Genomic DNA, 22242 nt, shown 5'->3' with positions numbered 1-22242 from the left:
GCTTCTTCAGTCGACGACGGAGGTTATTACTCATTATGGACAGCTGGGCTCCAGCATCTATTAACGCCGTCAAAGAGACACCGTCGACGTAGACATCAAGTAAGTTCTGGTTCGTTGGGAGCGTCAATGGAGGATTTTGACACGACGAAGATAATGCAGTGCTACCCCCAGGAGCTGCATGGTCTAGTTTTCCGTCCAGGAGGGTCCATAATTGGTCGGCGACGAATAGCGGCGTGGCTGGGGTGACGGGGACCGACGGCGCTGAAGTGACGGCGAGCGAGCGGGACGACTGTCATCGACGGATACGTCAGAGGTAGAAGGCATACGGCGAGGCGAGTAGCGGCGAGGGTCGGCATATGGGCGAGGAGAGGGGGAAAAGTAGCTCGAATACGGCGATGTCCAGGAGGTGCGACAGTGGCGAGCGACGTGGCCAATGCGGTGGCAACGGCAGCAAATGGGCTTGTCGTCCAGAGTTCTCCACTCTGTAGGGTTGCGGTATCTGGGAGGGGAATACAGATCGCCGCGAGGCGCAGCTGTCAGCGCCGGTCGGGCGTCAGGTCGGGAGACGGAGCAGGCAGCAGGAAAACCGAGGTTGCCAAATTCTTGCCGCACAACTTCCTCAATGAGGGAGATCGCTGGAGCTGGTTGGTCAATGGTGGGGTCAAGTGGGCGTGGATGGAACGGGGCAGGACTTGCAGCCTCAAGTTCGCGGCGAACAATACGTGTGACGGTCTCATTGGAGGGGGGTGAAGCGGTAAGGGCGATGCAGGACGACGTCGCAAAGAGCAATGTGGAATGACGCGCCGGCTTTTGGCGAGCTCAAAGCGGTGGCATTCCTTGACAATGACGTCAATGGTGGACACATTGTTGAATATCAACAAGTTGAACGCGTCGTCCGCGATCCCTTTGAGAACGTAGCCTACCATGTCAACTTCGACCATGTTCTCGTCGACTTTCCGGCAAAGAGCGAGCATGTCTTGTATGTACGAGACATACGATCGAGTTAGTGGAAGACCGTACTCGGGTAGCAAGCTCTTTCCTTGCAGCCATCTGCCGACCGGTCGGATTTCCAAAGAGGTCGCGGAGCTTCTCCTTGAAAGCGTCCCAGCTAGAGATCTCCTCCTCGTGTGTCCGGAACCAGACACGAGGTGTTCCGCCCAAGTAGAAGAGGACATTCGCTAGCATTATGGTAGGGTCCCAGTGGTTGTTTCGGCTAACACGCTCATACATGCCGAGGCAGTCATCAACGTCGACATTATCTTGGCCGGAGAATATGCCAGGATCGCGGGGAGTGGCAACCGTGACGTACGTTGTGGTAGGAGTCGCAGTAGAAGCAGCAGACGAGGTGTCGTCGTCACCTGTAGCCATGGTGGAAAGCTGGACGGTACGGCCGCTGCGGAGCTCCGAGGCGAAGACGGGGAAGGGCACGCTCCACCAAAATGTTACGCGAACGAAGGATTAAGTACTGGAGACTATTTACAAAGTTGTAAATTGATACGTGATAGGCAACCCACGGTGGGAGATTGACCAAGAAATAGGTGGATTATTCCAAAATAATGTGGAGGATAAATTTCCGAATATCTATGGAATTAGCATTGAATAGCGTAGAATTATATGTTAAAGTAAATCAGGAAAGTCATCGAATAAGTAATAACTAATTTTAAAAGCACAAAAAAGATAAAATTTAGCAGGGAATTCGTTTGGATTCTGTAAGAAATGTTTGGACAGCGATGATGATGATGATACACTTTATTAAAATAAAAAGTAAGAGTAGCAGTTGTGGAGAGGGTCCCTCAGTCCAGGGTCCCGCCGGGCACGCCTTTCATCGCTGCAGCGATGAAGGTTGCCAAGTACCGCTGAGCCAGCAATGATGCTGTGAGAGTCAACCAAGCAGCCGTAGGGGTAGTGGATAGGTTGGTGGATGTTGGGGGGGGGGGGGAGGGTGGGGAGGAGGGCAGGACCACAGCATGTGAGAGCCATTGGGATGACCGCCACCTGTGACATCGTGGAGGTGGCTCTTCCGCGAATGCGCGAAGGAGATGTATACGTGTGGGAGAAAGAAGAGCGCCCGTCTGTGCTTGTCGGATGAGGACGCCGTGTGCGCGAGATAGAGTTGTAAAGGCGGAAACGCGCGGCGGGCGAGTCGATAGGGCAGGAAAGAAATGGGAGGAGGTCGGGAATCATGTGAGCTTGGCTCGGGGAAGTCGGGAGCCTGGCGAAGAGTGTCACAGGCGAGCCGGTTAGCCCATTCGTTCCCCGACAGTCCCGCGTGGCCAGGTACCCACACGATTTCAACTTGTGTACTCAGACCTCTTTGGAGAATGTGTGCCAGAGGGGTAGGAAGTTCCCCGCGTAATAAGGAGCGACAGGCGGCCATGGAGTCTGTGAAAATGATAGGAAGGTGCGGGGTGTCGGGGGGAAGATAGCGGCAAGCAGCTACTATCGCATGTAGTTCAGCAAGTGCGGGGATCTGTAATCGAGAGGACTTCCCTATGGATAATAGCATAGCTACCCGAAAGAACCACTATGGCAGAGCCGAGTGAGGAGACGCTAGCGTCCGTGTAGTAGAAATGACGGTTTGGATGAGTGCGGATGAAATGCTGAAAATAGCGGATTCTATAGCCGCGCGGCGTTGTGCGTGTATACAGGAATTCATGTTGCGAGGTAATGGCGCGATGCGTAGAAGTGCCGCGCAGGATGACGAAAGTGCCGTAGAGGTGGTGGAGGGGGACGTGGAGACAGAGAAGCCGACATAGGCCAGGATGTGGCGTCCCTGAGTGGTGGTGCTCAGGCGAAGTTCCTGATTGCGACGGTGAGCCAAGATAATCTCTTCTGTAGTGTTGTGGACGCAGCTGAGCTAGGCGGTCGTTGCTGGCACTTATTGGGAGGCCCAAAGCGATTTTTGTTGTTTTGCGTACGAGTGCGTCAAGGAGATTAATGTCTTGTTAGCGAAGAGTTAAGGGATCGAGCTGGTAGCGATAGCGAGATAGCAGTGCGTCACGAAGACGAAGAAGTACAGATTCGCGAAGGCCCCTAACACGGTTAGTGACGCGACGCATTAGGTGTAGAATTTGTTCCCCTTGCTGGAGAATGTGCCGGATTGCGGAAGAGGCCCCACCATCGGCTTGGATGTGGAGGCCGAGATTATTTATGGATTTTACTAGAGGAATGGGATGACGATCCAGTAGTAGTGCTAGGGGAGGGGGTTGCCATCGCGGATGGTGGACAAGGAGGAGAGCAGATTTAGCGGGTGAGCAAGAAAGCCCGATTGTTTTGGCGGCAACCGAAGCGGCAGCAAGGGCGTCCTGTAGGCAGTCTTGTATGTATCCCGGCGAACCTAGATAAGACCAGATGGTTGTCATCTGCATAGATAGTATAGCGGATGGAGGTTAACGGTTCGAGGGCGCGGTGAACAATGCACATGGCCAGGTTGAAAAGCAGAGGATCGAGAAAGAACTGAGCCTTGCGGTATACCGCGCTGAGGGTGCGAATATACGGATGATGTCGGGGCATCGGCGAATCGTAGGGAGTAGGAGCGACCGCGTAGGAACGAGCGAACGTAATTGTACACGCGAGCGCCACAGCCCGTGCAAGCAAGTTCCTGCAACATTGAATCGTGTGTCACGTTGTCGAAGGCTTTTGAAAGGTCCAGAGCTAGTATAGCGCGCAGTTGCGAGGTGCTAGCTAGGGCCAGAGAGAACGTCATGTTGGATTTGCGAAGCAGGCATCCCTGTGGCTGAATCCCAAAGTGGACGCCCCGAACGAAATAATATTAGGTTCTGTTAAGCCCAGGCCAAGTCTTCGAAAAGGTATTTCCAACAATAGTTTTCTTGCCGCAGTGAAGCGGCGACAAGATAGAAGAAAGTGATGTATCGTCTCTTCCTCATTACAAAACGAGCGGAGGGGAGGAGGGAACCAAACCCGACCTGTGTAAGCAGAAATTTAGGGAGGGAATACGGCAACGTAATTGCTGGCCAGTTCAGCCGACAACTCGAGAGCAAAAAGCAGTTCGTCGTCTTCGTCTGGGCGCCCACGCGCATCGTCCAGAAGAAACACGCAATATGCATGTATATATATATTGAAGCACTTTGAAGCCCTTTTGTGCTTCAATGCATAAAATGACGTTGTAAGCAACTGGAACGCCAATGCATTTCTCCGGAAAGTTCGGGCATCATTGATCTCGAAACTGGTGTGCTGAGCATTCGTTCCAAGTAGATCTGCCTTGCGAACTCCACGGCTAGTATTTGTAAATTGTAATATGGGCTACAAGGTAATTAGTTAAAAATTTCGTGATTTTTTTAGTTGGTCGATTATGCATTTCAATTTTTTGAGCAGGTAATGTCCGCCTCTTTGAGTATACCAGCTCATGAACTAGAATTGTGCAAACTATAATTCTTTTTAATTGTTCGCTGAAACACCCTGTATGTGCTTGTACTAAAAGCGGCGCTAGAAATGTATTCCAAGATGTCCAAACTTTCAGCGAATGAAATAAATCAGAACCAGTGTATTGCTCTTTTCTTTATTTGGCAAACACTTCAACGCAGCGGCTTGTCATGTTTCTCACTCTGTTCCTCGATGCAATCACTATCTGCGTTTTTCTGCCTAATCGCTCGCGGGTGTGCTCAGTTGCGATAGATTTGTTCTTGCTGCGCACAAAGGCTTGGCACGTAGGTGTTCTGTACTCACTCGCTTGCTCTGTGGATCGTCACCATAGTTCAGCTTCGAACATTCGTGCGTTGTCGCTGTAGTCGACGTCATGCATGCTGCGGCGCATTGATTCGAGTGTGCGCCCATTCAGTTTTCCTTGATACGTTGGCGATCAAGTGAGCGGCAATTTTCGCGCGAGTTGTGGTAGATGCCTGTAGATTACGTGCGAGAAATCTATGCCAGGAAGCGGCACTACTCCCCGTCACTAGGTAACGAGCGGCACTCTTGTCGATGTTCCGGGGCTCAAGTCCTTTCTTTGGAGGTTAGCGATACAATACAACGCTGACGGGCGAGTGAATTTTCTTATCCTAGAAGAAAGCTCAGAATCGCGAAGGGCCGGCAACACAGGCAGTCCTTATGAAGCAGCAGTCAGTGGAATCGGTCACGCTGATTAATTCCATTCCTTTACATACCAGTCACTATTTTTGCACAAACTACTGCATACGTCGTCCCTCTACCGTTCCACGTCTTGCAGCACAGTGCATTAGCGAACACCCAGTTGCATTTCCGACAGCTGACTGCACAGTAGCAGGGTAGAAGCGGCAATGGTTTCGTATTCGTGCGCTTTCACCGAGGAAACGTGCGGCAAGCCGCCGAAAGTGCCATCTCGTTCCTCTAGAGCACACTGCACCGCAAGAAGGGTCTATGCATAGTCTTAATAAGACACAAGTCAACACACTATGCGGGGGCACCCGGGATCCTGTATCTCACTCTGGATGATGCACTGGCATGCTGTATCCAGAAAACCATTTGCACAAGATGGCCGATCCAAGTTCTGCAACCAATAACATATTACGAACTCTGACTCAGTGCAAATTATATAGGCTGATACTAGAGTCTGGCAAACGCTGCTAAAAATTAACAGCACACGGTAACCTGTGAACTCCCTTACATTTGCCACCATGTTGGCAGGTGCCATGTCAGTGTTTATGCAGTGCAGCATGCAATACGCATAACGCTACATGCACAACAGAACAACACCAAGAAGTGCCAAAACCATAAGTTTATTCAAATGAAAACAGTGGTACAAGAAACCCTGCAGGAGGTTTCACTCATAAAAAAAATGTATACCAGGGGAACAGAAAGAGCCCTGCCACACCAAACAAATATAAGCAAGCGTAAGTGCCAAAGATTATATATAATTGCCCCGAATCAATTTGACACAGCATGGTCAATAGGAAAAACAAACCAACAATATCCCTGCAAAAGGAAAACGTTCATAGCTAAAAAAATAAGAGGCACCAGCAGTGACTGTGCACCGAAGAGCAAACTGAAATTGGTCCAAACGAAAAAGCGCCAACATTCTCAGTAACTTCAAAACTGGGAAATGCCACAATACATTGTCAAAGCACAGAAATGCCTACTTCCTAGGCTGCTGGATAATAGTTGGCTTGGAGGAAGCAGCCCTATAATCGTGCGATGGCTGTGGCTTGTTGTGGAAAGCCTGTACTGCCTCTGCAGGAAAGTCAGCATCCCCCTGAAAAGGCCAGACAGAGACGACAGTAACGTTGATGGAAAAATCGCCAAGCCTCAAGTCCCAACAAAATAACGCACTATCAGCTCTCGCGGAGGGCCTTGCCGCTCCCCCACGCTAAACTCAATAGACCACAGTCATCGATATTCAGAATGCTTCAGACAGGGTCGTTCCCCTCGAGAGGCAGACTGAGCCTTTATTCACCAGAGATAGAGCCGCAATGTCCGGATTGTGGCGAATCACACTGCTCGCTAGCGCACATGCTGTGGCAATGCTCCACATTAAGTGGCACCATGTTCCGTATAAAGAAGAAGACTGGGAAGACGCCCTGCGATGCGACGACCACCAGACCCAGCTCCGGGCTGTCCAGAGGGCTCACGAAAGGGCAGAGGCTCACGGGCTTCTCGTCCCAACGTGGGTGCGGCCCGCGACCCCTGCCGACCACTAAACAAAGAGTGGGTGGGGAGGGGTTCCTCAGGACTCAATAAAGTTATTTCCTCCTCCCGCAAGTCCTCGATGTTGACCAAACTCCCTTGAAGGGCCCATCACCAGGTCTGGCCATTTTGAGCTGACAAGCACAGTACATAAAATGCACACTAACGATCGTGTCTGCTAAGTATTACATCCCTATGCACCGCAGAAAGAGTCGTTTGCCCTTCTCCTTACGGGTGCCGCGCTCCCAGCCGGAGAGTCGACGTCAATTGTGCAAGTGTGCCTACGTACAAGCCCATGCAGTGACGCCACTCATAGTGACATGCGACTTCGAGAATTATTCAAGGCAACATCAGTTTTTTTTTATCTGTTGCTTCAATAGACGAATCAACTTTTAGAGAAATAATAAAATATACAAACCGAATGTCTGCGTGTTTGTTTTAATATGTACCATAGCAAGACAGATGTACTTGCGTACATCTTGCGTACTCGTCTGCTTGTTTCCCACTTAGAGCAGTCGCGCGTGCAGAGAACGAAACTACGCATGTCATTTTCTACTACGTTCCAGCACCGCGATCATGCTCTTTCATCCTCTTGCATCTGCCTCAGTGCTCGAGATTGTGACACTGACTTATACCCCTAATCGAGTGTTCTCATGCAGAGCGTGCAAAAACATCTGCAGCATGAAACAAGACAAACGCAACAACTCGCACGCGGGACCCTCACCAGAAGTGTGCCACTCAGCAAAAATGCTAAGAAAAAAAAAAAAAAAAAAAAAAAAAAAGGCAGGGCCCGTGACGCATTCATCACGCGATCCTCCGGGTCCAGTATGGGAGAAAGCAGGGAAGGAAATTTCGCTTGTGGAGGCTGGACAGGGTAAGTGAAGAGTGTCTATATTGGCGGTGGCGCTCGCCTCCTAAAATTGTGGGTTTGCAGCACTTAAAATATTGCTATCTCTGCTATTAATAAACTAACTTGAAAAATTTTTGCAGTAGAACACTCCTTAGAGGGCACGTAACAATGTCCAGCATATAACCAAAATTTGCTATGTGGCCTGGCGAGGGGCCCTTTAAGCATGCTGGGCATTCTAAAAATGCCTCCCCTAGAATGCAGAAAGAAAGAACAATAAGGATGTGTCAAAGTTGAAAAGCCAAAGGTCTTTTGAAGGGGCTGACGCTGACGACTCCCCCCCCCCCCCCTTTTATTTTTCGCTACAGGAAATCTCGATGTGTAAATGTTATTGTTGCATTTCCACAAACAATGCAAATTCTGTTTACCAAATGTCGCCATATGCTCGAAACACATTGGCGGAAGAATGTGTCCTGAAAGAAGCTTCAGTGAATTTTTCTTTACCTGTGAGGAAGGAGGGGGCTTCCTTCTAAGCTGTGGGACACTCTCGGGCGGGTGACACCTTTCCCTATCATGAAACTTTTCCCACCTTGCACATTTCCTTAGAACTGATTTGCAACAACATCCAAACATGGGCACGAAAAAACCCAAGCTGCCAGTGGTTAACAGAAAGCGTTTTCAGCCATGCTTTGTATGATTCTTTTTTTACCAAAAACCAAGTAATGATCAGCTCATTTTCTTAACCTAAAGTATTCCTTTATTCCTATCCGTTTGTTTCATCACGTTTGACCCGCATAGTTATTATTGTTCAGTGCGTTGCTTCCCTTTTGCGTCAAATAAAGACGGAGCACATTGCGCGCACATTTTGGTGTCTCTTGTCGCTGCGTATTGCGGTAGCACACACAGTGAAGAAATATATGTGCACGCACTCAGTACCCTGGCCCTTTGAAAGAACAAACGAAGCATGCTGTCAAAAGTTTGTAGAACCCCATTTTTGCCAATGAAGGCTCAGAGGTTGGCGTCACACAACACTTAGTAAAGAATATCGGCTCAGTTCCTGCAGTAACAATGAGATCTGCACACTGCCCCCGACAGTAGCACGCTTCCCGACAATGCGGCCAGCGCGCGCCACCGTGGTTCAAGACTCCGCCCCTCAAGCATCTGCACCCGCGCAAGCTGCTGCAGGCACCCGACTCCAGCGCTCGCCGCATCGCAATGCAATGCACTCCGAGTTTTCCACTAAGTGTGAAACAGCCTGTACATGCTGGCTGCTTCAGCACTATTTCGAAAATATAAAAGTTGTGGGAATTTTACTACTATATTTGTTAAGGAGTCGTTATTACAGTAACCGTATATCAAACAGAATACCACATACTTAAACCCCTGATGCTGCTACATAAGCCAAAATCATTTAGACCACGTTTAATACGTGTGCTCTTCTTGCTCATCCAAAATGTTGAAGCCAATGGAGGGCTAGTTAAACACTAGTAAAGTTAAAGGGCAAGAGGGGAAAGCATGGCTATGTATAGAACTATGCCCTGCCAATGTGTGCTGCAGAGATAGAGGACATACATACCCTGGCAAGTACTCCCGAGATGACAAGGTGTTGCTTCGGAGGGCTACAAATAAGAAAAAATGTGCAAGTCGCCAATTAACAATATAAGCCTTTCATTAGAAAACTTATACACATGCATTAGAATAACCTTAATTAACTGCAAAGTTAAAGAGCACACTACAAGAATGCACAGAGTCAGCAGGGATGCGGTGTGCTACTGCCGTAAGAACACGAGAGTTATTTTACAGGCTCTTAAAGGGACCCTAAAGAGGAATATTGAAGATAAGCTATCATATTTACTAAATTGCGCTTCTGCAATAGCAAAATGGTAACTTTTGATGTGAAAGCAGGCTTGGAAAGCCATAAAAATGCCAAAACAACATGGGTGGTTACACCACCCTGAAATTCTAGCATCAGCCTGCGGTGACATCAAGGATCTTGACAGTACCTATGCAGCTCTAGTTAGTTTATTATTGAAGAGGTACATTGCATTCTAAAAGAACTAGACTAATTCTAGCAAGTTTTGAGTTTTCCCTTGCCACGGCCCAAATGTAGAAGAAGATTTGGAAATCTGCAACATCACAGTGACATGCCAGCACCGTGGTTTCAGTGGGAAATTGAAGTTTGGCTTTCATTTTCTCTACTAGTAATCGACCTTTTCCTGCCAAATCAAGGAAAAGAGTTCTGAAGGAATACTTCACCAGACTTAGCTGATCAGGCGGTGTTCATTAGTGTTCCTTAAAAAAAATCGTAAAAGTGTTTATGGACACACGTGGAGCCAATATGAAAGAAAAATGCAACTCTACCAAGTGCATCAGGTTATACAAGCACAGCTCTTATGCCATGTCAATAAGATTGTCTAGAAATGTGTATTGTGTTGAGTGTGGGCTGCAAACAACATGAAAATGTTGATTGTAATTGAAACTTGTTCTGCCATAGCTCACATCAGTATTGTCAACAAATGAACAACACACAAGGTGTGCAAGGCATCTTAATCGCCCCCATTCAAGAACTCTGCTGGTTTCGTGATGCTGGCAGTTTTCAGTACAAAACCACGTGCTTGGGTACTGCTACAACCTTGAGTCAAGCGCTGAGGCAAGTGCCAGAAAATCGCTAAATTAAAATTTTTTAAATTTCACCTCAACGACAACATTGCTTTTTGGAGGCTTACTTTTTAATGACAAAGAGCCAGTATAATGCTCTGGTAAAACCTTAAGTTAAATGCCCCACCTTATCCCCAGGCGTGGCAAGGGGGGATTTTATCCTAAAGGGGACATATGCGCGTCCATTTGTCACTGCTTCTTAAGACATACCCGAAGAGCTTACTTTTGAGCCATTTGAATGCATCAATACTTTCCTAGGCAAAGCAGGATTGCCAAGATACAATAACATTTGAGAAATATCAGCGGTTATTTTCCCCTTCTCCCATATTGACCATTGACTTGCCACTGGAGGAGGTAATGTGAAGCTATGTTTAGCCACACATATTGCACATTTTGCTTTCGCTGATTTTTACAACTGCTTTAAACAGAAGGGCATGGAACACTAATATGTTAATTTCCTTTTGTTATATCTTCAAACGTCTAAAAAATTTAAGAGGCACTGTCTTATGTTCCACTTCAAGAACAAAGTGCTTTCGTAGTTACCATCAGCCCTCTCCACTGAAGTATTTGTGGGTTTATAGTTTTGTCACAACTTCTACAGCACACACAAGGTATACCAATTACATCCATGTGGCATGGTACATCCAGATATTCTTTTTTCTTTCTTTTTTAACATGCATCTTCGTCTTAAGGTTGGTTCAGTGAGATTACTCAAAGCATAACTTAATGAACAGTGCTAACATGTTTTGCAGTGCCGCATGGTATCAGTACAAAAGTGGCACAGTACAATCCAGCTCCGAAGAAAACTTCAGCACTATTAAGTGCCAGCAGCTTGTCTACGCATTTTTTGTCACGTTTGAAATTACTAAGCCTACTTTGAACTCGTTGCAGCATAGCAAGGTCAGAAAGGCAATTTACACATGCTCTGTATTTGTGAAGAGAAAAATGATCGCAGTTACACAAGAAAAGGCAACACACAAAAGGTGCCTACGAGCTGTGAAGTAAAGTGCTATGCAATAACAGCAGCATTTAATGCAAGCAGTCAATTGCATTAGTTCGAAGGTTGGCTGTAGTAACAAAATTTGCAGTCAGTCAGCATTGTCACATTATTGATGGCATACACTTTCGAGACAATATTGCACCACAGTCGGCAATCAGATTTTGTGGAACTGCAAATGATCATATCTGCAGTGAGTAATTGTGTAACAATACACAAGCAGCTGCATGGCTCGCACTACTTAGGTAAGCAAACACATATTGTAGCTAAGAAAATACAAAATTAGCAGCTACTTGATAACACGTAGACAATGATACTTTGCTTACCTTGCACAGACTTGTTCAACAGCATCATCCCCTTCATCCTTTTTAAGCTCAGGGGCTTTCTCATGAGTAGCACCTGCTGGTTTGTGCTGTGTAATCCGCATGCCACCAGCCTTAACTGCAAGCATAAGAAAAATAGTAGTAGAAGTGTTGTCTAACAAATTGTTTTACAAACCAGAGCCAAGTGAACGCCCAATGCTTCTCTTACACATCATATTTTTTATAATGCTGCTTTCTGTCTTGATATCTATAAATCAACACACAGGAGAGCTACTGAAAGTGGTACACCACAGCTATTCCTGATCCCATTCAAGGAAGGACTACATAGGATGCGATATCATTCCACAAAGATGCAGGTGTTAACATGTTTGTTATGGCAACAAATAAACTCTTTACACATTCCAGTTTTCACAGCACCAGCGTAAAAAGAATATGGGTGATTTCAGGTCAAACTGTTCAGCTTGATCATTGTGGAATAATTCTACACTTTGAGAAATGCATTCACAAGGATTTTGTTCTACATCCCCCCCCCCCCCCCCCCTCCAGGGGCATGAGCACCTCATATACTTATGGGCAAAACATGTCTTAGACTGAAAATTTTTAAAAACTGAGTGCCCAGCTGTGCAAGAAAAAACCTTTTCAGGGTCAAGTGTAAGGACAGCACTATGATATATTCATTTATGAATGTTCTTTCAGTCTTAAGTTGAGTCGAGATGAAATGTTTAGTACGAGGCAATTTAAAGTGGAATCTATAAAAAAAAAAAGTTGACCTGAATTCCAGAAAATTTAATTGTTGCTCTACATTAGCTGTGAATTGTGTAGTGAAGTTCTTCATATAAAATAAGATGGCGCCATTTCAGAACTGGACTTCTAATAACTTCATGGGATAAAACTTAATCAGAAATATATATATATATGTATATATATATATATATATTATAGCAGGAAAGACATTTGTTTACTTGGGTGACCACTCCATCTGGAGTGATTGAACCACAGTACAACATTTCACTGGATAGCACACTGCGGTCAGCCCACAAATTTTAAGATCTTTTGGCTGACCTAATTCCCACTTTCAAGTGGACGCTGGTCGCTTAATTAGATTTGTGTCATGTGCTCACGTTACCATGCTGTGACAGCAATTCTGCGCTGACCGTTGGTATCTTATTCGATGTTGCTTAGAGAGTGAACTATTGGCACGCTTTTTCCTGCAGTATATTTGCAAGCACCTGGTTTTACAAGGGATCGTCGCTTTTATCGGTTTATTTTATAATTGCCCAAGATTCTCCACAATCTTTATCACTTGTTAATGAACAAGTTACTGCCCATCCAACAGTTACCCACTTTTATGTGGATGACAACAGCAATAACTTGCCAGTAAAATTGTTCGCAATTATTTCAAATTGCTTGCAGCACAACAGTGAATCGGTATCCATGTTTTAGGGCAAGTTCCTGAAAGTGCTGAAGATCCCCCCACCAATTAAGGCATACTACCATACCAGTAAAAGTAAAAACAAGCAACGAAAACAAATACCTCAAAACCTCTGCTATCATGAAAGACTGGTTTTTCAGCTGAGTAGAATTTCTTTGCCAACTTGCATGGTAGGAGTGTGTCTAACAGTTGGTGATGCTGTCTCAAGTGCTTAGTATCGCAGGCCAGGATTCAAAGACCTTACAAAGTAAACATCACATTTACCACAAGCTGTTGGCCAGGGCAGGTCAACACATGAAAGAACTCTGATGCTGTGGGCACCAAAACACATCACGAAAAGGAAAAATAACTGAGTTAGTACCACGGTTCAAAAAGACCATCTGTCAGAAGGTTAAGGACAATCATTTTGAAATCTGGTCACTATGACAGTCTGTTAGGCCAGCATCAGTAACAAGAACTTGAATTATCAAAGCAGGTTTAGCTAGACTCGCTCCAGTACTTCTGGAGTGTTAAAAAAATTGACAGTATCGTAAAGCTGCAGCACCATGCTGCAGCATGCAATGCAGTGAAGACATACTACTGTTTGATCTCATCAAATGCAGCGGTTACCCAAGTTCGAGAATTTCTTTCCTGCTTCAAAAAAACCTTTACTCCCCCCCCCCCCCCCCCTTATGAAATTTTCTCATCAAAGATAACAAAAGCCCAGCTATGAAATGCCCAATTCTATTCTTATATTTATATGGAACACTTCAAATACATAATTCATAATGAGTAAAAATAAAATTCACGCACTTTTCTTGTAAATTCCACATTTGTATTGCACCGAAAAATGTTTAGCCCGCCCAATACACGTTTTGAACTTCCTACTAATAGTGCGCAAGGCTCTGTAAATGCAGTCACAATTTTTATAAAAAATCGCATCAAATCTGCCTCATTGAACATCTCGTCCGAGCTCCTAACTTGGGAAACTTGAAAGAACCACTCATAAAAGGTAATGAATATCATATTCTCATTTTACAGCAAAGCTGTATATGCCTAAGCTGAAACACTCGTGGTCTGACCACAAAAACCCTCTGGCAGAAATAAACCTATCGAAAAATCTCGTCTCGTTCACTTGGTATACACCAAAATTGACATGGAAGGGTATGAATGTATGACTAGCACGACTGATAGGTCATGACATCAATACATCACATGCTTGTCAGTTACGTCACAATTAACGATAAAAAAATCACGTGCGGCGCATACCCACATCAGGTATGAGCCAGGGACAAAGAAAGACAGGAAGAAACCAAACGAAGAAGGAAAGAAGAAATCATGTGTGGCTCATCCCGCGGCTCCACATTTCAGCTTCGCTGGTTTAGCATCTTTACGGGGGTGCATGGGTAGTGAATTTTTTTTATACATGGCTCCGAAAAAAAAAAAAAAATTCTTGCTCGCACCAATTAGGCCCTCATTTTTTTTTTTTACAAATTTCAATCCAAGCGTTGTTTGTCACAAGTACATACCTGCGAACCTGCAAATATTTAAATTTTAAAAATCCTGTGAGTACAACGTATAAAGGGAAGGGGAGGGATGGCTAGCATTTCTATTTAAAGCTTGGCCTGAGCGTACACAGTTTACTTGCGCTATGTTCTAGCCCAGATGTTGCTTTGCTCTTTTGTGGGATACATACACACTATTAATGATTTACTTTTAGATGCAACACACAAGCAGCAGCAAACTTCGAACAGCAGAGACAGACATGCAACACATTGTTCATAGATCACAGTGACTTCTTCAGCGATTTTGTGGTTGCCAGTGGGCCTCTTCGATTATCCATCCCCGACAGTCCCCCAGACTACTCTCCCACATTAGATTTTTTTCGGACAGCTTCAGAAGCTCCGCCCACCAGTCTGAGAGCTGCCAGAATCGCATTCGTTTTTCACAAACTGATTGACTCTGTGGACTCTCGAAACTGTCAGTAGATTTTTGCTCAGCCCAACACAGGCAGCTAGCAGACGATGGCTGTCTGAAAAAGATGCACGCAGCATCTGCTAACATATTGTGAAAGATGCTTTGTGCTTCTGCATACTTTGCGCATTTCAGACAGCAAATATTGTGCATTCAGCTATCATGCCTATTACATTAGTGCTTTGTGTGCCATCATGCAAGCTTTCCATGAGCCGTGTAATTGCTGCAGCTTTAGTCTTCAGATTTTTAAAGAGACAAGCACAGCGATCAGGCACACATGCTTGCTTTTCTTGATGCATTTTGCGAAATCTGTCATATTTGTAGTAAACTGGTGTTCGAGGAAGCATATGTTGCATGTGGCTGTTTCTTGCATGGTAGCTGAAGTGATATACAAAATCTGTCGTGTATTAAACAGGTGCATTTTGCCTTTTAGGTGAGTGAGACTGGTGTTCGAGAAAGCAGTATGTTGCATGTGGCTGTTTCTCGCTGGTACCTAAAGTGGTATACAATCGGCACTTTGCCGATTGCTGTTCACATACGTTGATCCATTCTGCTAGCAAGCACGAGCATTTGCTTTTTGACGAGCACGATTAGTAGACAGTATACATGCGCTCTGTCCAAGATGCACATCGGGCCTTTCATAGACGGTCTCACAAGCTTTCAGGATATCAGCGGGTACTTTCTGCATGAGCAGTGATGTGGTACGATCGCAATTTTGCTTATGTTCAAGTGGGAATTCCACTTAAATTTTGCAGGCAATGACCTAACTTAATTACAGCGGTTAAGTAGCACAAAGCGACAGCGCAACGTAAAGTGCGCTTTGCGAACATGTTCTATGCACTCGGGCTGCGATTCCCCTATGCAAGCTTTACGATTGCGACGCCGATGTGGCCTCAGAGACCAACCTCCGAGGCCACACTAATGAATTCGCTGAGTAGTGGGACTATTTACAAGTAGCTACAAACAGACGACGGCATGCCAGAAGAGTGTACAGTAACGGTGCTTTCGAGTGAAACATTGAACAGTCTCGAGCAACTGGATCACATGACTGTGGCGTGCCATTCTGTCAGGGCTAGTTAGACCGGAAGTCACGGACAGTCCGGGACTGCATAATCAAAGTTTAATTTCACCTGCTTCAGGAACATGTCGGAATAAACTTGCTCAAATCAAGTACCCCTAAGGCTGCACTTTCACCATCAGACTTCCAACTGTAGGGTGGGTGACCAATGAGAGAATATTATTCACAAACAAAATATTTTTCACAACACTTAATGCAACGGCCGTATTCTTAACGAAAAATTTGAGAGTTGGCAGACATGCAAGTATAAAATGAAATATGTGCTCACATCGCAATTTTTGTTTCAGACAATGTCGTGGTAATGCATTTGTCGAAGTAGTATAGAACTATTCCACACACACGCACGCACGCACACACACACACTTAAAACAAACAAACGAAAATGGCAGAGCTTAACGACTGGTGCATTTGGCATGGTATAGACCATAAGTTAGGAAATTGGCATCAAACGTTTACAGGAAAATATATGGTACAGAATGTAGCAATGAGAAGCTCTGCAAAGAATGAGAAACAAATATGTCAACTGCTGCTGCAGCTTCACAAGATCTGCAAGTTGAAAATATGCAGCTGAATAGTATGCAGGGCTTCTCGCTGCTTTGAAGCCTTTGTTTCTGACACAAGCCAGGCATGTAACATGAATGTGTTACGCACCTGCCTTCAGCAAAAATTTCATCTTGCCTGTTTCAGTCACAAAAACTATTTAGGGAGGTAAATGAAAGCGTGTCGGCACATAACTTTGGGTGCAAAAGTTAGGTTGCAACTCCTGCTATCATGTATTACTGAAAGCGGGCGAAAAGTCGGGATGAACGATGACAAGCGAGAGTGGGGCATATGCGTCAGTGCTGCCATGGCCAACTGCGGATTTTTTTTATGCCACGAATCAATTACAATTCAGCCAATTTAAACTGATGTGGAGGCGAAGATGGGCGAAAGAAAAAGGGGGGGGGGGGGGGAAAGAAAGAAAGCGGCGTGGTATGTCTGCAAAATCATGCGCAAAGTTTGTGCGTCGACTGTCACTAGGGAGCATTAGCCGCAAGGCAAGGTGCGGTCGTCCTGCCACTAATGCGTTGACAGCCGGAAAATCACCATGCCTGACAGCTTTCAAGGCCATCGAAGCGCGATGTGCAGCTATTCTAGGCAACGTGTCGCGCCGAAACTGGTTCTTCACCACGTGGGCAGGCAAGGGCTACCGAAGGCCTACTCCGACAGAACAGGTTACACTGAAAGCATGCGGAAACGGACGCAAGTTTGAGTGGGCCACGATCAAAAATACATTGGTGACAGTACGTGTCACGCGCGAGATTCTGGATGACACGAAGGGCGTTTCCCTAAACGACAGTATTGCCAGACGTTCCCACTAGCCGTTTACGCCAGGCTTGTAGACACCAACACCGCCGCCGCACATGCGCACACACAACTGCACTGCTATGCAACAAAGATGCGCGGAGAGAGATCTTGTTTAACAGGTGTTGCGCGACAAACGCAACGAAGGCGAATGTACTAAACACTATCAGTATTTGTGCAGTCAGGAAGTGCACGAATTGTGTGCGAGCACACTGCGCTGCAACGTGTCGATCACCGTGACCATATGTATGCGAACAAGTAACCTGCTAGAAGCTTTGTTACCTGCAGGAGGATGGCCGCCTTTCAGCTCACTAGCCTCTTCGACAGCAGACATTTCCTTCACTTTTCTGATATATGACAAGGTATTTGCTTGAGTAGTTCGTATTACCTCGCAATTAATAACAAAGTAATAAGAGAGCGCACAAAACGCTCTGCGACCAAGCTACGCTTCTCTTTATCTGCTTCGCAAATGCATTGTGGGTACAAACGAGAGCTGTAAACAAGTTGCTTATTTGTTTACTTTTTAATGCTTCGTAAAGTCCATTTCTAGTGTATTGCCAGAAAAATACAACATCAAAATTATGGTGATGCTACACAAATTAAACATTTAGAGAAAAGAAGTAGGATCAATGTCACAAGTAAAAAAATTATATAGAAATTTGAATGCAGCGCCGTCTGCAGAAGTGGAAAGATAGAAATTTCTTGCTCAAAAGTGCAAAGGTGAGTACTTGCAGGATGCAGGCCATGCAGGGTCCGGAATGTGCCATGTGCTCATCGTAGAATGAAGAAATGGTGCTCATTCGTAGTGTAAAGCGCAGGGGATCCTAAATCAAGTTGTGTACTGCATTGTGACCTCATTAACTTGTGACTGCGTAGAAGATTCACATGTTGGCTACGAGCAGGACTTTCCTCGGCAAGGCGTTCAAGCCTCGTCTGTATGTCCGCTGGGCATCATATGAAGGGGACGGAAAGACGACAGTTTCTGTACTCAACAAAGAGAGGATTGACATGTTACTCGTGAACTCATATTCAACCGCTGGGTTCCGCCTGAACAACGGTCTGTTTATTCTTGGCCCGGTCGCTCTTTTCCCGAGAAGTGTCCTGCAGTGGCGAGTGAAGTCTTTGTACGACATTACCGAAGAATCATTGTCATTGTTCACCTTGCTTGAACCGAAGCTTGACGTTTTGGTTATAGGCCTTGGTGACAGCGGTGAAACGTTAGACATGAAGGTGGTACAACACCTTAAAAAAAGGAAAATCGGCGTCGAAATGCATTCTACAGCCATCGCATGCTCAACGTTCAACTTTCTTAACGTGGAAGACAGAAATGTTGCTGCCGCGATGATACCTCCTCGCCATATCGTATCTGGAGACGAATTTTACATGGATGTAGGAAGAGACCGAAGAGCTCTTTTGGCTGCTGACTAGAATGTATAGTTCTACAGTGTCTGTCCCTGTAAGTGATTATTAGTTCAGTTTTAAAGGCTTAATTCGTACCTTGCGATTCTCAGTAGAAAAATAAAAGGAAAATGTAAAAAAGTATGTTATTGCTTTCCATACCTAGGGCTGGTTTGCATGTTTGGAATTTCCATGGCTGTGTAGTATTCTGTAAGCAAGGCAGTGCGCTCCGTTTGTTTTTGACTCTGATGTTTACCTTGCATACTCATTAGCAACTCGATTGGTGACACTACAGATGGCCACATTTATTTCTGGCCTTACATTTGTTGTTGCTGAAAACTAAAGTCTGATTGGGATACAAATACCAGATTTGCATGGAAGGTAATTCTACATATTCTGCAATTTGACTTCATGCATGCAGTACAAGTATTCCGTTCAAACTAAAGCCTCAATACATTCTCTTATGTTCAAGCCCCGCAGGTGTGTGAACCAGCCAGAGGTGAGGCATCCTGGAACTGAATCAAAGGAAAAGGGCAACCAGTTTTGTTTAACAAACTGACACATTCTATTGCGAATGAACATAAAAACTTGCCTCGGTGGTTCAGTGGTTATAGTGTTCTGCTGCCAAGTGAAATGTAAAAGGTATGATTGCATAACCCAAGTAATGCTTTCAGACGTTGAATACCATCAATGAATGTAGTGGGGTGATCATGTCACCATCAGTAGCAGAAGTACAAGTCCATTTTATTACTTTCCATTGAAACTAAAATTCATGAGCAGTTTTAACCTATTGGAGCCTTTTAACTTAATCGGATCTGTAAATTTATGTAGTAAGCAAAAAAAAAAATTTAATCAAGTTATAATAACAAACCGTACTATTTGGAAAGACGCCAACCTTGCTTTAGCATACATATGAGGTGTGTTCAAAAAGAAACCGAACTTTTGCTATAACAACTTTATTGCTTATTGTACAACATCTTAAGCACTGTCTCCCTCAAAGTAAGCCCCTCTACTGGCAATACACTGTTCCCAACCTCTTCCATTTTTGGAAACCCTCCTGGAACACACTTTCTAAGATGGTGCGCAGGTCTCTTGTTGCATTGTCCTGAATCTTCTCTATGGTTCGGAAACTATGTCCACGTGGTTTTAAGGGAAACAGGAAAAAGTCTCTTAGGGCTAGGTCCGGAGAATACGATAGATGGGGCATGACGAGAGTGCGATGTTTTGTGAGATAGCTGTGGCCAAGGAGTGACGCATGAGCCGGTGCATTGTCGTGATGCAACATCCAGTTCTGGTTTTTCCACTGTTCAGGCCTCTTACTGCGCACAACATCCCTCAACCACACTAGAATTCCCTGGAAGACTTCCTTGTTTACCAGCTGACTATGTGGTACAAATTCCTGATGAACAATGCCTTTGCAGTAAAAAAAACACAGCCAACGTCACCTTGATCTTTGACTGACTCATGCGTGCTTTTTTTTGGGATGAGGAAACCCTTTGCCCACCCACTGCGACGACTGCACCTTCGTTTCAACACCATAGCCATAAACCCAGGTGTCGTCACCTGTTATGATGTTCTTAAGGAAGTTTTCATTGTCATCGGCAGTGGCAAGTAGTACCTGGCTGATTTCAACACGGGTCTGTTCCTGATTGTCAGTCAATAAACGCACGAATTTGCACTGACATGACGCATCTCAAGTCTGTCACTCAAAATTTGATGGCATGAGCCTATGCTGATACCCACTTGTCAGCAACTTCTCGAATAGTTAAATGACAATTCCCATGAACACAGCACGAACTCTCTCGATATGGTCGTCATCGTTGATGTGGAAGGTCGTCCAGGCATGGAATCGTCACCGCCCGTCATTCTGCTATGTTCAAAACGCTAAAACCATTCGTAGCACTGCGTGCGACTCACACAGTCCTCCCCGTATGCTTGGCTAAGCAATTGAAATGTCTCTGTGAAAGTTGTGCCAAGTTCATAGCAAAATTTTACACAGACACGTTCTTCAAGCTCTTTCATTGTCACTTTGGTGCTAATCCGACAGACAGCTCGTGCTCACTTCAGCGGCTGTAGCTCGTCAACTGACAGTCGGAGCGAAATGCAGCAAATGGCAGTTTGTTGTGCAAACCTGCTGCTACGTGGGCTCAGTGGCCGCAGCTCGCTCCCTCAGCCGGTTGACGCGCTATTTCAAAAGTTGGTTTCTTTTTCAACACACCTTGTGCATGAAGCATATCAAGCTCACTCAGATGAAATCGTGTCCAGATGTAGTTAGGCTATCCACTTGACCACTTATCCCATTGACTTGAAGTACAGCATATGATTGACTTTTGCCCCAAGTCCTGAGAGATGAGCACACAGGTGCTCTGTTATTCGAAACACTCATTATGTGGTTCCCTTCCTTGCTGTTGAACAAGTAAAGTAGGGACATCAGGACCGATGCTTACCTGATTTTGCTCATGTCACCTCAACCGATTAATTGTGATCAAAGAAATTAATTCTGCTTAATGCATTAATTGATTAAGCTGAAGTTTGATCAATTTCCCAGCACTTAGTTAGCATATGTTTCACAGTCATAATGGTGTAGTGGTTTTTGGTTATTATGAAGAGAACGGTTAGTCCCACTAACTGTCTAACCTCAGTAAGAGGAAGCGATCTGCAAGCTGGGATTTAAACTGAGCTTCACACTATCCTGATTCACACGATTAACACAGCCACAGTTGTATACAACGTGTGTGCACTTTAACTGTGGGTCGTTGTAGCATTTATCAATATCTACAGGTGAACCATGATGCAGGGGTAGATGACTGGAAAAGATGGAAATGACATCTGTCCATTGCAAACTTGAAGGTTCACATGGCTGTAAAGACTGTTATTGAGAGCTGTGAATCAGCACTATATGCTCAACTTACTGCTGTGAAATGAAATAACAAAACACGGGGGCAAACTTAGCTCTTTCAGACGCCGATGAATACTGTTGACTGAAAACGTGCTTAACCACATTTCTTGCTTATTCAGAATCATAAAAAGCACATAGCTGCAGAATAGATTAAGAATTTTTAATTCTTTAGCGAGTTTTGTCAAGTTTCCAGAACATAGGCTCCATGCGAAAACTCACTACAGGAACATTACATATTAGAACATCAACTATTTCATGTCTAGCAGGCTTGAAAAGCACCCATCTAGGCATTTGAAAATTAGGCCTGATGCGACACACTGTGATAAACACTGAAAGGAGTACACCCACTACATACGACTCATTACACCGAACAAGTTCACACAACCATCTACCTTCCCACTCGTTTTACTAAAACATTTTGAACCCGTTATTTCAAACCTGCAATACGATTCCAATCGTAACAGTTTCAAGACGTATGCGGCACATTTTAAGTACCATTACTTTCATCAATGCTATTGCTGTTGACGCACTTTTCTTGGCGTACACAATTGTGTACACAGCGTCTTAAAGGGTTAGAGCTGACCTCGGAATAGTATGTTCCCTCCTAGGCAGAGGGTATCAAAAAGTAAATATACATTGATATAACTATACTCTATTTAAATTATGTTCATACATGTTTCCTTGGCTAATGGTTGGGA

At 45.0% G+C, this 22242-nt stretch overlaps 2 protein-coding genes across 2 annotated transcripts; one reads left to right on the top strand and one right to left on the bottom strand.

Moving 5' to 3' along the window:
- Window positions 1-5695: 5695 nt before the first annotated feature.
- Window positions 5696-17726, bottom strand: LOC119462263 (death-associated protein 1-like). Its single transcript, XM_037723608.2, has 4 exons — window positions 17530-17726; window positions 11444-11558; window positions 9039-9081; window positions 5696-6184 (listed from the first exon to the last, which is right to left on the bottom strand). Exons 1-4 carry the CDS (start codon window positions 17579-17581, stop codon window positions 6068-6070), a joined length of 327 nt encoding a protein of 108 aa, XP_037579536.1. The 5' UTR covers window positions 17582-17726; the 3' UTR covers window positions 5696-6067.
- A 242-nt stretch (window positions 17727-17968) lies between these two features.
- LOC119462252 (NADH dehydrogenase [ubiquinone] 1 alpha subcomplex assembly factor 3-like) lies at window positions 17969-21575 on the top strand. Its single transcript, XM_049667561.1, has one exon. It carries the CDS (start codon window positions 18133-18135, stop codon window positions 18673-18675), a length of 543 nt encoding a protein of 180 aa, XP_049523518.1. The 5' UTR covers window positions 17969-18132; the 3' UTR covers window positions 18676-21575.
- Window positions 21576-22242: the final 667 nt, after the last annotated feature.

Source organism: Dermacentor silvarum, chromosome 1 (genome assembly GCF_013339745.2).
Source record: "Dermacentor silvarum isolate Dsil-2018 chromosome 1, BIME_Dsil_1.4, whole genome shotgun sequence".
In the NCBI taxonomy this organism is placed as follows: Eukaryota; Metazoa; Arthropoda; class Arachnida; order Ixodida; family Ixodidae; genus Dermacentor; species Dermacentor silvarum.
This window is presented reverse-complemented; position numbering and strand designations above follow the sequence as displayed.

Coding starts and splice junctions, on each gene's coding strand:
- LOC119462263 (XM_037723608.2), bottom strand. CDS start 17,581: ATGTCTGCTGTCGAAGAGGCTAGTGAGCTGAAAGGCGGCCATCCTCCT. Junction 11,559..17,529: donor AGGCGGCCATCCTCCTGCAG/GTAACAAAGCTT, acceptor TTATGCTTGCAG/TTAAGGCTGGTGGCATGCGG. Junction 9,082..11,443: donor GTTGAACAAGTCTGTGCAAG/GTAAGCAAAGTA, acceptor TCTTATTTGTAG/CCCTCCGAAGCAACACCTTG.
- LOC119462252 (XM_049667561.1), top strand. CDS start 18,133: ATGTTGGCTACGAGCAGGACTTTCCTCGGCAAGGCGTTCAAGCCTCGT.